The sequence below is a fragment of the Ursus americanus genome, chromosome 15 (assembly GCF_024610735.1).
Source record: "Ursus americanus isolate L20-20 chromosome 15, mUrsAme1.1.p, whole genome shotgun sequence".
Classification (NCBI taxonomy): domain Eukaryota; kingdom Metazoa; phylum Chordata; class Mammalia; order Carnivora; family Ursidae; genus Ursus; species Ursus americanus.
In genome coordinates, this window is record NC_142141.1 from 6,098,794 (window position 1) to 6,111,475 (window position 12,682).

General features: G+C 53.4%; 1 protein-coding gene across 3 annotated transcripts in view; it reads left to right on the forward strand.

The window, feature by feature from the left end:
* STK10 (serine/threonine kinase 10) overlaps nucleotides 1-12,682 on the forward strand; it is a 122,881-nt gene that overhangs the window by 81,604 nt on the left and 28,595 nt on the right. For all 3 annotated transcript variants that reach the window (XM_045792108.2, XM_045792110.2, XM_045792109.2), the window contains exons 8-12: nucleotides 574-708; nucleotides 2,814-3,359; nucleotides 5,727-5,857; nucleotides 9,808-9,931; nucleotides 10,350-10,529. In XM_045792108.2, the coding sequence (XP_045648064.1) occupies nucleotides 574-708; nucleotides 2,814-3,359; nucleotides 5,727-5,857; nucleotides 9,808-9,931; nucleotides 10,350-10,529 (1,116 nt within the window). The remainder of the gene's footprint in view (nucleotides 1-573; nucleotides 709-2,813; nucleotides 3,360-5,726; nucleotides 5,858-9,807; nucleotides 9,932-10,349; nucleotides 10,530-12,682) is intronic.

Genomic DNA, 12,682 nt, shown 5'->3' on the forward strand with positions numbered 1-12,682 from the left:
AGGGACAAGCAGACTCCGCACTGAGCGTGGAGCCCGACTCGGGGCTCGATCCCAGGACCCCAAGGCCATGACCTGAGCCAAAATCAAGAGTTGGACACTCAACCAATGGAGCCACCCAGACGGCCCTGTAGTAGATATTTTAAAACCAAATATTAAAACCTTTTAAAAAAGAAAATAAACAAATGCACAAACAACCCCCCAAACATGGCGTGAGCTCCTGCTTTGGGCTAAACATTTCCTTGCGCGTTGTCTTGGTTAATCCTTACGACCTCCCTGTAGGTTTGGCATTATCGTCTCCACTTTGGAGAGGAGCCTGCAGCTCAGAGAAGGAAAGTGATGTGCTCAGTGTTGCAGAGCTGGGGGGTGGGCAGAGCCAGGATCGGCGTCTTCCACCACACACAGGACTTTCCGAGCCCCCTCTGGCTCTCCCTTACCAAGTACACGTTCACACTGCACTCAGGGGTGCCACTGGCCTTCTCTGCCTGGGAGATCACCTCCCCTGAGCCTCCGCCCGCCCCTCCCGCACTCTCCAGCCCAAAGTGGTTCTAACCCAGGTGTGTCTTGCCCCCTTAGCATCCCTTCGTCAGCAGTGTCACCAGCAACAAGGCTCTTCGGGAGCTGGTGGCCGAGGCCAAGGCTGAAGTGATGGAGGAGATCGAAGATGGCCGGGAGGAAGGGGAAGAGGAGGACTCCACGGATGCCACCTCTGTAAGGCCTGGAAAAGGGGGTACTGGGGGGGATGGGATCCCGGCAGGCCTTGGCTGGTATAGGAGAGGATCTGGGGGGGCACAGGAAGGATTCCTGTTTTTCCCCAGCTTAGAGATTATAGCCCCCCACGCCACAGGTTACGTAAGTCAGCACATGGGCCAGGGTGAGGCAGCGGGGATGTGTTGGCCAGATTCTGTAAGTTTTCAGGAAAGAGCAGTAATCTAGATTTTCACATGGGTTCTTCCAATTTTTAAAAGTTGGTAGCTGACTCATTGCTTCCCTGCCTTTTTCCTGTTGTGGCTCACATGCAGCAAGAAAACGTTTTTAGCACCCTGTGGGGTAAATGCAGATAAAGGCTGCACGTGACCAGAGGCAATAGGCCGAGGGGCTCCGGGCACCCCAGAGCCTGTCTGGCTGCCCCGAGTGCCCAGGGGACCCATGGCTTGGCACATTTGTAACCCATCAGCAGCTTCAGCACTTGGCAGAATTTAAATTTAAATTAAAGCTAATTTAAATTTTTAAAAACATCTGAGCCAAGCAAAACATGTCTGTGGGCTGGATTCTGTCCTGAGCTGCCGCTTTCGGATCCCTGGTTTAAGCCACTTGGGAAGGGCCTCTTCCAGGAGGGAAACGTGCTGGCCAGATGGTGCCGTGGAGCGAGTGAGGCAGGGGCTGGACTCGTCTGCCAGGGAATGGACAGTATAGCGCTGTCTCGAGTTTAACGGAATCCTGGGAGAAGCCGAAGGCTGGCCTGACTCCTTCCCACAGTGAAGAAGGGAAGCACCGAGGAGGAGGAGTGGAATCAGGACAGCAGCCGTAGCCTTTTACGGAGCCCTGGCTCGGTGCTGGGCACTGCAACTCTCACAGGACAACCAGGGCTCCATTTTAGAGATGGGCAAAGTGAGGTCCGAGGAGTGACGTGGCCGAATGAGCTGATAGGCTGCGGGGCCAGGTGTAGGCAAACCATGCTGGGTGAGTGGCCTGGCTCCAGGAGGAGGCCTGGCCAGTGGTGGCCTGGCTCCAGCGGTGGCCTGGGTCCAGGAGGAGGCAGCAGACAGCAAGGTTAGGGAGGGAGGTGGAACGTAGTCACACCAGCCTGCTTCTCCACGGGCTCCTGGAGGCTGATCCTTGTCGTGAGGGCAGTGGGGGCTAATGAGGGTTTCAGGCAAGGGCTGGGCATTGGTGTGGGGGTGATGGGATCAGATCTGAATTTCTGAAGCATCATTCTAAGGGTGTTGAATAAGGAGGTGGACTAGAGTTGCTTCTGGAAGCATCCGTATCCAAGGATAAAACTAGCGGCCATTAGGACCCAAGGGAATGCTACGGCGTGATTCCATTAATATCAAATTTGAAAACAAGCAAACCTGTAACGCTTTGAGTTCAATGTCAGGACAACCATTATGTCAAGGGGAGGGGCAGACATGGGGGGGTCTCTGAGGCAGGCCTGTTCCACTCCTGACACGGAAGGTGGCTGAGTGGGTGCTTACTGTATTCATTCACTGGGCGTTTATATTTCATCCACAGAAATGGGCGTTCTGTTTCACAATAGCAGTGTTTCTAGTCCTTACCACTCCCCCAAAGCTCTAAGAAACAAAACAAAACAAAACTTTAAAAACTTAGCGGCTGATAGACTGAATCCAGCTCCTGTATAGTTTTGGTTTGGTTTTTATGCAATTAAAAAAAAATAAACACAAAACTTGAATTAGTTGCCATCTAAAAATCAGGCGGTGTCAGATTAAAATCCAGATTCTCGCTTGTCTTAAAAAATTGGAAAAGTGTGTCTCACATGTCACAATTAGCTGGAGCAGAGTAGCCACTGCCACCTTTAGACAGGGCACGAGCTGTCCAGCTGGCCACAGTTGCCTCTGCTGACAGGAGGAGTAACAGAGTTACACAAAAGAGTTAACACAAAAGAAGTAGTAATTCTATTGTTGGTTAGACAGCAGGGAGTAGTGAGGACTGTGGCTCACTGGAGAGGGATAACTACATTCTTCCTTGGCCCTGGCCTACTTCACCTTGTGAGTGTCTGACTTTCGACCCTTCTGCATCTTTGACTCTTGTCTTAGACATAAAATAGCACGGTTTTGACTCTTTTTGCTTCCTAGCCTGTGGGGAACCATACTCGAGACTCTTCTGAGGTGAGTCAACTGAATCTCAATACCGACAAGCTTCTCAAAGAACCATCTTTCACCCCACTGCCACCAAGCCAGCCTCAGGACAATGTGAATGGGCCCAGCCAGCCCTCTGGGGACAGATCCCTCCAAACCACCAACCCCCCAGATGTGGCTCCTGGAAATGAGAATGGCCTGGCGGTGCCAGCACCCTCCCGGAAGTCCCGGCCAGTGTCAATGGATGCCAGAATTCAGGTATCTGAGGAGAAGCAAGTCGCTGACCAGGGCGGGGACCTCAGTCCTGCAGCCAACAGGTCCCAAAAAGCAAGCCAGAGCCGTCCCAACAGCAGTGCCCTGGAGACCTTGGGTGCCGAGAAGTTAGCCAACGGCAGCCTGGAGCTCCCCACCCAGGCAGCCCCGGGCCCATCCAAGAGGGACTCAGACTGCGGCAGCCTCTCCACCTCCGAGAGCGTGGACTACAACACCTCCCTCTCAGCCGACCTGTCCCTGAACAGAGAAACAGGCTCTCTGTCCATCAAGGTAATGCCACCTCTTCTACCGCAGGTAGAAACTGCCGCCTGGTGTTGGTTTTTGAAAGCAAGTAGAGGCCGCCTTCCATTTTAAGTGGTTCATGAGGCTTGCTCTTTTTTAAAGAGCTTGGAGCTCAATTCATACGGTAATCTCCAGAATATCTGAGCTCAGTCTGGGATTTGGTCATGCCAGGCAGTTGACTCAGTTTTTAAATTTCGATTTGTGTATCCATTTAAATTGGGTTTGGTGAAGTTCGAGAGAGAGAGAAGTCTAGGAGTGAAGTTCTCTTATTTGGGGGTCAGTTATAGGGAGTGGGCTCAAGGCCCTGTTGGGGCTCAGTGGCCTTTGCGGAGGTGGGTAACACTGCGGACCACAGTAGCCGCTGAGCTTGAGGGCTGAGCATGGAGGCCAATGCTGCGAAGTGCTTGAAAGAAAACACAGGCTTCTTCATCGTCTCGAGGTACAGATGAGCAAATGGAGGCTTAGGTGGGGAGTGGAGAGCTGGTCAGACCCCCAGACTTTGTGCTCTGAACCCCACATGCCATTCTGCTTTCCCGGGGGAAGCCTGGCTGCCTCGTCAGGAAGGGCGGACCCCTCCCCTGCCCACACGGATAGATCTCAGGATGTTCTTGAACTCACTCTTGGCCACTTGACCAGGCCACACTGAGGGTCATCCCGAACCAAGGCTGGTTTTAGGGAAGATGCTGTATCATTTTGGTTTTTTCTCCCATTGTTTCCTTGGTGGAAACCACACAGTAGAGACGCCAAAATATTTGCTCAATGAAGGGAAGTGAAAGAAGGAAAAGCAGCGAGCCAGCCCAGCAGTTAGCTTCAGGGAGAGCAGGGAAGCACAGTTCTAACATGTCACCAGGAGAAGCCAGACGGCGGCCCTATGTACGGGCAGCATCGGGGCCCCTCATCGGCCTTAAGACAGATAGTCTGTCCCTTCCCTACTTAAAAAAACACTAAGCAAAAAGAAAAAAAAAAAAAGTAATTATTAAAAAATAAAGGCCAGAGCAGGGTCTCCCCTGCCTGTTCTCAAGGGTGTTGAGAACATTCCTTTGCTGGCTGCCTGGCAGTGAGTCAGGGAACACGGCTGTTCTGATAAGAGTCCGTGGGCGGCGTCAGCACCCCGCAGGGAGATGAGGAGCCTGTTACCTCGGGGCGGGGGCGGGGGGTGGCAGGCAGGAGGCCCCGTGACCGTGACCAGGACTAGTCCTAGTGTGAGGGCTGCAGCCCCCGGCTCCCTTCTTCCCCGCCGCTCCCCGCCTCTCACCGTCAAGTCTAGGCTGGGAGAGCCGGGTAGGACGTGAGAGGTGCGTGTGGCTGCTCCGTGCCCGTGGTGTCCGGAGCCCCTGGAAGCCTCGGGGGGAGCCGAGCCCTCAGCGAGCAAGGGCTGGCCACTGTCCGGCTGAGCCCGAGTGGGGCTTCAGAGCACGCTTGGGGGGACGGAGACTGACTGCAGCCCGCCGCCCGGCCGCCCTCTGTTTTCTGGCTAGAAGGCCCTTGGGGCAGGGTTGGGAACGCAGGGCTGGGCTCCGCCACAAGGGCCTCGGCAGCCCGTCGAGGTCAGACGGGGGAGGTGCCATGACGACTGCAGTGCAGGCCCACAGGCTCTCAGCTGAATCAGGACCCATTTTCAAAGGGTGTTTGAACACCCCGAGGAGTCCCGGCAGCCCTCTGAGCACTTGGTCTGAAATGCGTGGTTATTCACGGGAAAAGACGAAGATTATGAATGATTTCGTGGGGGCTCCAGACGGGTGTGGCCTCCTGTGGCGTTCAGGTCAGCTCGGGGTTGGCTTCCAAGTCCGTTATGAGCTTCAGTTGTCCGGGCTCTTGGGATTTTCCCTGTGGGTGAGAGACGGTGGTCTGCAGTCATAACCGTCAGCTCTAAATACCAAGAACGGAACAGTCGCCGTGAGCCGGGCCTGTGCTGCGTCCCGCACGCATCTCTCACGGTGGCTCGGTAACCGCCCTGGGAGGTAAGCACTGCGGTTCTCTTCCTCTGGCGACTTTAGGAGCTGAGGCTCGGACAGGACGAGGGACTTGCTCAGGGTCACAGAGCCAGTACGTGGTAGAGGGAGGGTTAGAACCTGGTTCTTTCTGGTGCCACGTCCTGTGTGTGAGGGTGCTGGCAGCCAGGCGTGAGGCCGCGGGGCAGTGTGTGCAGGCCAGGATCGGGCGAGGACAAGGAGTAAGCTCAGACACTCAGGGCCCCAAGCTGGGAAGCTTGAGGCAAGAGGGGGATGATGGACGGCCGTGTCCTACCTGGATGTCGAGGCCGTGGGGCCAAGAAGGCTGTGGGCCACACCCCTATGTCACCCACAGATTCTTAGCTGAAATCCTCAGCTTTGCCTAATGATCCTACCCTGCCAGGACTCCAGGCTGCACAATAAAACCCTCAAGAGGACACGCAGGTTTGTGGTGGACGGCGTAGAGGTGAGCATCACCACCTCCAAGATCATCAGCGAGGACGAGAAGAAGGATGAAGAGATGCGGTTTCTCAGGCAAGCCTGCGGTGGACCGCTGACGGCGGTACCGGGCGGGGGCGTGCTGAGAAGGGAGGTTTGTAGGTTCCTTTGGCTAGAGGACTGTCTACAGCATGAAGTGAGGGATCAAGGACACAAAAGGCAACTGGTTTTGCTCCTGCACTCCCCAGTCCACCCATCCATTCATCTGCACGTCCGTCTATTTACTCACCTGCCTGCCCATCCATATACCCAACTGTTTACCCACTCATCTACCCACCACCCACCCACCCACCCACCCACTCACCCACTCACCCATCTATCCATCCACTCACCCGCCCATCTACCCACTCATTCACCCACCCATCTGTTCACCCACCCATCCGTCTACTCACCCACCCTCTCATCCACCCACCCACCCATCCGTCTACTCACCCACCCACCCATCGATCCATCTACCCATGTACTTGCTCATCTACCAGGTTGGGGGACATGGTAGTGATCCAGATAGTTGAGGCTGTCACTGTTGCAGAGCTCACACCCCATGATATGATACACAGAGTAAGCCCCAGTTGTGGCACAAGCTGTGAAGGAGGTAACGGGTGATATGCTAGCCCCTGGGTTGGGGGGGGAGAGGCTGCTGTGTGTGCGGGAGACCCTGAGTGGGACTGCCGGGGGAGCACGGAGGGAGCTGCAAAGCTAACGCCTGAGGAGTGACTGCCGGGCTTGTTGAGAAAGCTGAGAGGATAGGGCTGTGAGTGTGAGTGTGAGGGCAGAGGTCACGGAGGCCTGTGGGCCAGGGTGGAGCGTGGATTTTATCCTAGGTACAGCCAGAGTCAAGTAGCTGGTGAGTGACTGGCTGTCATGCCCCTTTTGAAAGATGGCTCTGGCAGCTGCAGGAGTGTGGGCTGTAGGGGGCGACACTGATGCCGGGTGACAGGGAGACCCTGTCCAGCACAGTCGGGCTGCAGGCTTGGGCTGGGGCAGTAGCCGGGAAGAGGGAAGAAGGGGTCAGTTCAACATACATATTGGAGGCAAAACCAGTGAGACTGGTGAAGGGAGGAGAGTGTGAGGCAAAGCTGTCTCCTGAGAGCTGCCTTTGCACTTTGGAGGTGCTCAGGCCCCCTAATAGCCCTCCTCAGGGAGACCCTATTTCCCCCATTTTGTAAATGAGGAAACAGTGTTCCTTGGCAGGTCGGTTACTTGCCTTGGGTCACCCAGGTGAGAAGGGAGAGCTGCGATTCTAACTAGACCTCTCTGTGTGAGGATTTGACCAGGCTTCCACTGGACTGGAAGCTTCCTGGGGCTGCTGGGGGTGAGGGGCTTAGCAGTCAAGGAGGCCTTGGAGCCACAGAGCTGCCTTGGAGCCAGGCCTTTGCAGGATAAATTCATTATTAGTTTGGAGAACATTTCTAGAACATCGAACACATTTATCTTTTTAAAAAAGCACAAGCATTCCAAAGCCAAACAGCAGCAGTTTTGGATGCTCTGGGGCCCTTTCCCCTCTAGCGACCACAGAAATGAGAGGCTGACTTTTCATCAGGGGTGTCTGCATTTCTGCATGAATGCATGTACACGTGTACACACACACACACACACACACACAGACAGCGTCCTCATCATGGGGGCTGGGGGGGCTCGTGACAGAGGGGGGGAGGATGGTTGTTCTTGGAGGCTGATACCACCTTCCATTTTCCTGGTCACCTGGGAGGTGACCTGTTCTCCTAAGCTTCAGACCTCAATGGCTGAGTTTCCTTTCCACCCTCATCTCCTGTCCGGGCAGTTCAGGTTCCCGGCTTGAAACTGCAGGTCCACCATACCCCATCTAGAATCGATGCCCTCTGGCCCTGGCTGAGGCCCCCACACTTCTGCTAAGCAGAAGAGCTGTGTGTGACTCAGGTTTGAAAGGTGAGACTTCGTAGAGGTCGAGGGCCTCTATCCTGGTCCGGAGGGGGCCGAGTGGTCTGTATACCTGGCTCGGCTGCCACGCTGCGCAGGGGCGTGGAAGGCTCTCGTTGTTCCCCGGCCGGCTGTCGCCCCCCCCCCCGCACTCCACCCCCCGGCCTTCATGGATGCTAGGATTTCCAGAGAATTGGGTCACACACAGGCTTTTGAACCGTGTGACCAGATGTTCACTCTCCCAGATTGATGCTTCTAGGTCAGAGTTCTTTCTCCTTTTCCCTAAAATTGCTGGTGCCAGCGCTTCCTTCCATAAGACATCAGCTGTCTCTTGGCCTGCCTTCCCCTGTGAGGACCCAGGTGGGGCAGGGAGGTAGTGTTTGAACCTAGCTGCCCACCTTCTTTTGTATTCTTTTGTTTTTTGGTCAGGGGTTCTCTGAGCCTTAGTTTCTTTGGAGTCAGGATTTCTGTGTCTTTGTTCACACTGTCAACCCTCTCGCTGCCCAAAGAGCGGAGGCTCAGACGGAAGCTTCTTTCTGTGGCTGTGGAGGCTGTCTCTAGTTTCCCAGAGACCGGGCAGCCTTTGCCTCTTCTTGTTCGTGATCACCCCAGCAGCTACCACTTAGTAACAAACTTGGTGAGTTTTACCACTGAGTTACCATGTCTGCGCAGGTCAGGGGGGCACAACAGGCACCCCCGCATTTGACCCTCAAAGAACCTGAGCGGCGGACATGATCTGTGTGTTTTACAGATGCAGGGAGAGGGGCCTCGAGACTGAGTGACGGCCGGAGGGGCCCCGGCCGGAAGTCAGCAGAGCTGAGGCTCAAACAAGGTCCCTCTGACCCCCAAGAATGTGCCGGCTCCTCTCTCGGGCAGCATTTGGGGGGGCAGATGGACTCTGGCCAAGAACAGAACACAGGCCTCATGGGCCCAAATCCTGAGGGGCTGCCAGGGAGCCCTGATTCATAGTCAGGAGGCCCACGTTCTTTCTGTATCATTTTCTTTCCTGATCCATATCAATCTTTAATAGATTTGCCCAGAAAGCAGCACAGTTAACCCTTCGGAGTTTATCCTGCAGTTATTTTTTTGTGTGAGTAAACACATAAACACATACACACATTGACAATATGTGTGTTACAAAATTAAGGTATACTCTGTGGTCAAGGTCAAATTTTTATCGTATTGATATTTTGAATAGGTAATATTATGTCATGGTTCAAAATTCAAAGAAACGCGCGCGTGCGCGCGCACACACACACACACACACACACACACGGCATCTAGTTCCCCTCTGTGTTAATATTAAAGTGAACACACACAGACACATAAATTGTCTTTTTTTTTTGTTTTTCACCCAGAGGGTAGGGTAACATAATAGACCCACTTGTCACCACCTTGCTTTTTTCACTTAGAGATCATTCCATATCTGTTCATAAAGAATTATTACATTTTTAAAAAAAATTGTTGCATTTTTAGTAGATGTTTTCCCATGTAATTATTTTCTAAAACTTGATTTTTTTCATGGCTGTGTACACAAAATTAACATCAGGTGGATACATTTTAATTTATTTAATTAGACCTATACGATGGACGTGTATGTCATTTCCAGTTTTGGACTATTATAAATAATTTTGTTATGGATCCTTACTCAGTTGTGTTGTGTATCTATGAGTATTTCTTTCGAATCAATATCTAGAAATGGAAATACTGTATCAAAAGGCACGAACTTACTACCAGTTGTCCTCCAGAATGTACCAGTCCATACCAGCAGGTTATGGAAGTATCAATTGCCCCTCGGCTCTTGCCTTTTTAATGCAAATGGGATTTTAAATTTGCACCTCATATCCATATTAGGTCATTTAAAAATTTTTGCTTTTTCTTTCATGTCTGTTCATGTTTTGTGTCCTTTTTAAAAGTAGGCTCCTCCTGTTTTTCTTATGTAAGTACTCTTTATACATTGATCATTCATGTTTTGCCTGTCAAATTCAGCCCGGGTTCTAGTCATGCCCCTGCCCGTTCCACGCTCCAGTCGCCAGTGTCCGTAGCCATGAGTTATGTGATCGCTGAGACGCACGTCCTTTCACCCGCAGGCGCCAGGAGCTCCGGGAGCTCCGGCTGCTGCAGAAGGAGGAGCACCGGAACCAGACCCAGCTGAGCAGCAAGCACGAGCTGCAGCTGGAGCAGATGCATAAACGTTTTGAACAAGAAATCAACGTGAGTGTGAGAAAGGATGGGTCCCCCGAGGGCTCCTTGCTCCGTGTTTCCTCTAAGGGCCGTAGAGAGCCCCATTCCTGTGGTTTCCTAATCTCACGAGGCCTTGACTTGTGAACACAGAATCTCATGAAAGTCCCAGTGCTTCTCAGTCACTCGGGAGGGTCTCCAGCGGGAGACAGCTTTGCTGAGTACCATGCAAGAGCCCTGCACGGTAGGCAGTCCGGCTTCCCTTCTGCACATGAGGAAACAGAGACCACAGAGGTTAGGTGACTTGTCCCAGGTCACACGGCCACGAGGTGGTCGAGCTGGGAGTCAGGCCCAGGTCTGAAGATAAGCTCTGGGCTCTCCCCATCTTACTTCCCATCTTCCTCCCGGGTGTCAAGTCATTTTGCTAAATTTCTCCTTCTGCTCCTTCCAGGCCAAGAAGAAGTTCTTTGACACGGAGCTGGAGAACCTGGAGCGTCAGCAGAAGCAGCAAGTGGAGAAGATGGAGCAGGACCATGCCGTGCGCCGCCGGGAGGAGGCCAAGCGGATCCGGCTGGAGCAGGATCGGGACTACGCCAGGTTCCAGGAGCAGCTCAAACTGATGAAGAAGGAGGTGAGTATGTGTCGGGCAGAGGCTGGGGGTGGGGCGTCTAGGTTGCAAGGGATCGAAACCACAGCCGAGCCCCGCTTCAGCAACAGAGGGAATCTGGGGGGCTCGTATGCCTGCGGAGCTCACGTCCAGGTGTCTGGTTTACGTGCTCCAGTTGCACCGTGAGGAGCCACTCGGGCTCTGCGGGCTTGTGCTGACTTGACTCCCAGGCAGCTTCCTGGATGTCCTCCCAGCCCAGCAACCCCAGCTGAAAGAGAGCAGGGGAAAGGAAGGGATGGCAGCCCAGGGGATCTGAGATGCTTTCACCAGAAGCGGGGAGCGGGTGCTGGGCGGCAAACACAGTATGTCTTCTGTGCCCTGCCCTCCTTCTCCCCTAACAGCAGTCCCCTAGTTGGGACCCACGTGGCCCTTCTTCTCTTTCCTTTCCCAGCTGGAAGAGGAAGGGGGAGGTGGCAAAGAGGTAGATGGTCCTGAGACAAAGGGAGAGAGGCAGATTTCCCAGCCTGCCCTGGGGAAGGGCATCCGGGGCCCAAAAAACAGCCCACACCTCCCTCTGTGGAGCCTGTCACTGGCAGGCTGGGACAGACTTGCTAGGCCATTCCCAGTCTCCAGACGAACAGCCTCTAAGGGTGGTCTGTGGTGCTGCCGGCCGCAGGGCCGCAGAGCTTGGCTCCCAGATAGCAGTGTATGGCTGTGACATTTGTTGTATCCAGGGGGCCTCAGGCAGCTGCTGGGGGGCAGGGCTGGGGTGAGACATGTGGCCACAAAACTTAAGGGGGCGCCAAAAACCTTGGTAATCAAGATAAACAGTATTCTAGGGTAGTGTTTTAAAATAAAAAATACTGCAAAATATTCACGATGAACAGAATGTCAGCTACTTAGAGTCAGGATCCAACGGGGCCAAGATAAGGGTAAGATGATGAGTCTGAGTCCTGCAAATACAGGGCTGGATCCTGTCTGTATTTAAAATTTTGATATTCATGGGAGCCTGGGTGGCTCAGGCGGTTAAGCGTCTGCCTTCAGCTCAGGTCATGATCCCAGGGTCCTGGATCGAGCCCCGTGTCAGGCTCTCTGCTCTGCGGGGAGTCTGCTTCTCCCTCTCCCTCTGTCTGCTGCTCCCCCTGCTTGTGCTGTCAAATAAAGTCTTTAAAATTTGATATTCATGATTTTGGGCATGAATTTGGAAATTTTTTAAACGTCATTTATCTTGATGACTGAAGTTTATGGTATTCCCTTTTATGGCTGAGGTGAGTGCCTCACTGGCCCTACTTATCCTGCTCCCGGCCCTCCTGCTGAGGGCCAGGCCAACGGGCTGGGGCACAGTGCCGGTCCTGAGCACGCCCCCAGCTCCAGTGCAGGGAGCACAGGCTTGGGAGTCAGGCCTGGCTCTGAGTCTTGGCTCTGGACCACTAACTGCACTGAGCTTCGGACAGCAACCTTCCTGAGTCCTGCTTACCTCCTCTCGAAATGAGAGCTGCTCAGCGCCTCTTTTATGGACTCTGCACACGTACGGCACTGTGCTAGGCGCCGGGGTACTGAGCAAGAGAGACAGGAGCACTGCTCTCAAGATGCTGTTCACTGCCACAGAAGCCCGCAGTTTATGGCCATTATAGGTGTGCGTTTTCCGTGCCCGTCTCTTTCTCCTTTCCTTCTGGCACTCCCCAATACACGAATATTACACCTGTGGTATTTTCCTGTGAGTCTCTAAAGCTTTAGGCTTTGTAATCCTTTTTCTCTCCTGTTCATGTTGTCTAATTTTTATTACTCACTCTTCAAGGTCACTGGTCCCTCTGTCACCTCCACTCCACCCTGGCTCTGTCCAGTGCTTTCTGCGTTTAGTGTCAGATGCTGCCTTGTTTAGTCCTAAGTTTTTTGCGTGTCTCTTTTTTAAAGATTTTATTTATTTATCTCAGAGAGCAAGTGTGTGCACATGTGTGGGGGAGGGGCAGAGGGTGAGGGAGAAGCAGACTCCACGCTGAGCATGGAGCCCAATGAGGGGCTCAATCCCATGACCCCGAGATCATGACCTGAGCCAAAACCAAGAGTTGGATGCCTAACTGAGCCACCCAGGTGCCCTGTCTCTTTTTTAGGGTTTGTATTTCTTTGTGGCAACAAAGAAAATGAAAGCAGCACTCCTTCGCTCTGGGAAGTCCAAA